At 72.6% G+C, this 1,411-nt stretch overlaps 1 protein-coding gene across 1 annotated transcript in view; it reads right to left on the minus strand.

Moving 5' to 3' along the window:
- Positions 1-1,411, minus strand: part of DENND3 (DENN/MADD domain containing 3) — a 57,992-nt gene that overhangs the window by 10,821 nt on the left and 45,760 nt on the right. The window contains exon 10 of the mRNA XM_012722887.1: positions 25-180. Coding sequence (XP_012578341.1) covers positions 25-180 — 156 coding nt within the window. The remainder of the gene's footprint in view (positions 1-24; positions 181-1,411) is intronic.

Raw genomic sequence — 1,411 nt, forward strand, 5'->3', positions numbered from 1 at the left:
GTCGGGGGGCGGGGCGGCGGGTACCTGAGGACCCCCACCAGCAGCTGCAGCGCCATGTGCTGGATCTGGCTGTTGAGGGCCTGCTGCCAGGCCCGCCTGCGGGCTCGCGCCTCGTTCAGGTCCGTGCTGGTGGCCAGGTGGGCGAGGTCCAGCTCGTAGTGCAGCCGCAGGCCCTGGGCCCTGGGGGCAGACAGCGGCTGAGGCAGGACCCTCACTGGACGCCGGCACTGCAGAGCCGGGCTCGGGGCTGCAGGCGCCCCTAGAGGACACCCCTGCGGGATCGTCCACCTTGGACCACGCCACCGCGTCCCGGCTGGTGCTAGGTGAGGCCCCCATTGGCCACTGCTCATCTGGGGGCCCCTCCCACCCCACTTCCTGCCCTCTGGGGTCAGGAGGCCCACACAGCCCTGCTGGTCCTGCTGGGAGTCCTGTGGGCCTGCTCTTGGCCACCAGGGGTCTCCACTTGCTCATGGGCGCAGATGGGGTGCCTCGGGCCTCGCTGGCGTGTCCACCCCTGCGGGGTGGCTCCCTGGAGCCTGGGGCCTCAGAGGGAGGCTGAGGACTCGGGGCACGGGGACACCCCCCCAGGCCCCTTAGGTGACTGAAGACCAGCAGGAAGAAGTCGCTGCGAGCGTGCGAAGCAACCCCCACAGGCGAACGTCCCCCCACCCCGCCCCCGGAGGCGCCCCAGGGGCCAGCAGGGGACCAGGCTCAGCCACGCAGAGCGGGTGTCTGAGCGGGAAAGAGAGCGGGCGACGACATAGGAGGGAACGGGGCAGCAGACAGCCCAGGGTGGTGAGCCGGGGACAGGGCTGGGGCCTGGCAAGGACCAGGCCTGCGGTGGACAGCAGAGCGGGGTCACTCTGCTCCTGGGGGTGCAGGCTGGCTCCAGCCCGTGGGGCTCCAGCACAGGCAGTGGGGGGTTGGGGGGAAGCAAGCCCAGATGTCCAGCAGGGACCCACACACAGGCTGGGGGTCACTGGCCACCCCAGTGTGGAGGCCCCAGGCTCCAGAGAGCCACCCCGCAGGGGTGGACACGCCAGGGTGGCCGCTGGCCGGCCCAGCGCCGCAGCAGCAAGGCCCGAGGCACCCCATCTGCGCCAGGAGGCCACGTGGCAGTCGGCGGGCCCTGTCCCCTCAGGACGTGCCAGGCTGGCAGCAGGGGCATAGGTTCCCAGGCTGGCAGGACCCTCGGCATGCCCGGTCACAGCCCAGCCCGACAGCGGGCGATGGGAGCCCTGCTCACTGCAAACATTCCCGAAGCCCAACAGGGACCTGCCAACAGGCGAGGAAGCCGCCCCTCCCCCACCCAGGGACTCAGACCCCATGGCGGGCGGCCTGGGGGCCCCGGGCACAGCGAGAGGCCGGGGGGGGCGCCCGGGCACAGCGAGAGGCCGGGGGGGGCCCCGGC

This window comes from Condylura cristata, unplaced genomic scaffold, assembly GCF_000260355.1.
Source record: "Condylura cristata isolate star-nosed mole 26May11 unplaced genomic scaffold, ConCri1.0 scaffold00009, whole genome shotgun sequence".
In the NCBI taxonomy this organism is placed as follows: domain Eukaryota; kingdom Metazoa; phylum Chordata; class Mammalia; order Eulipotyphla; family Talpidae; genus Condylura; species Condylura cristata.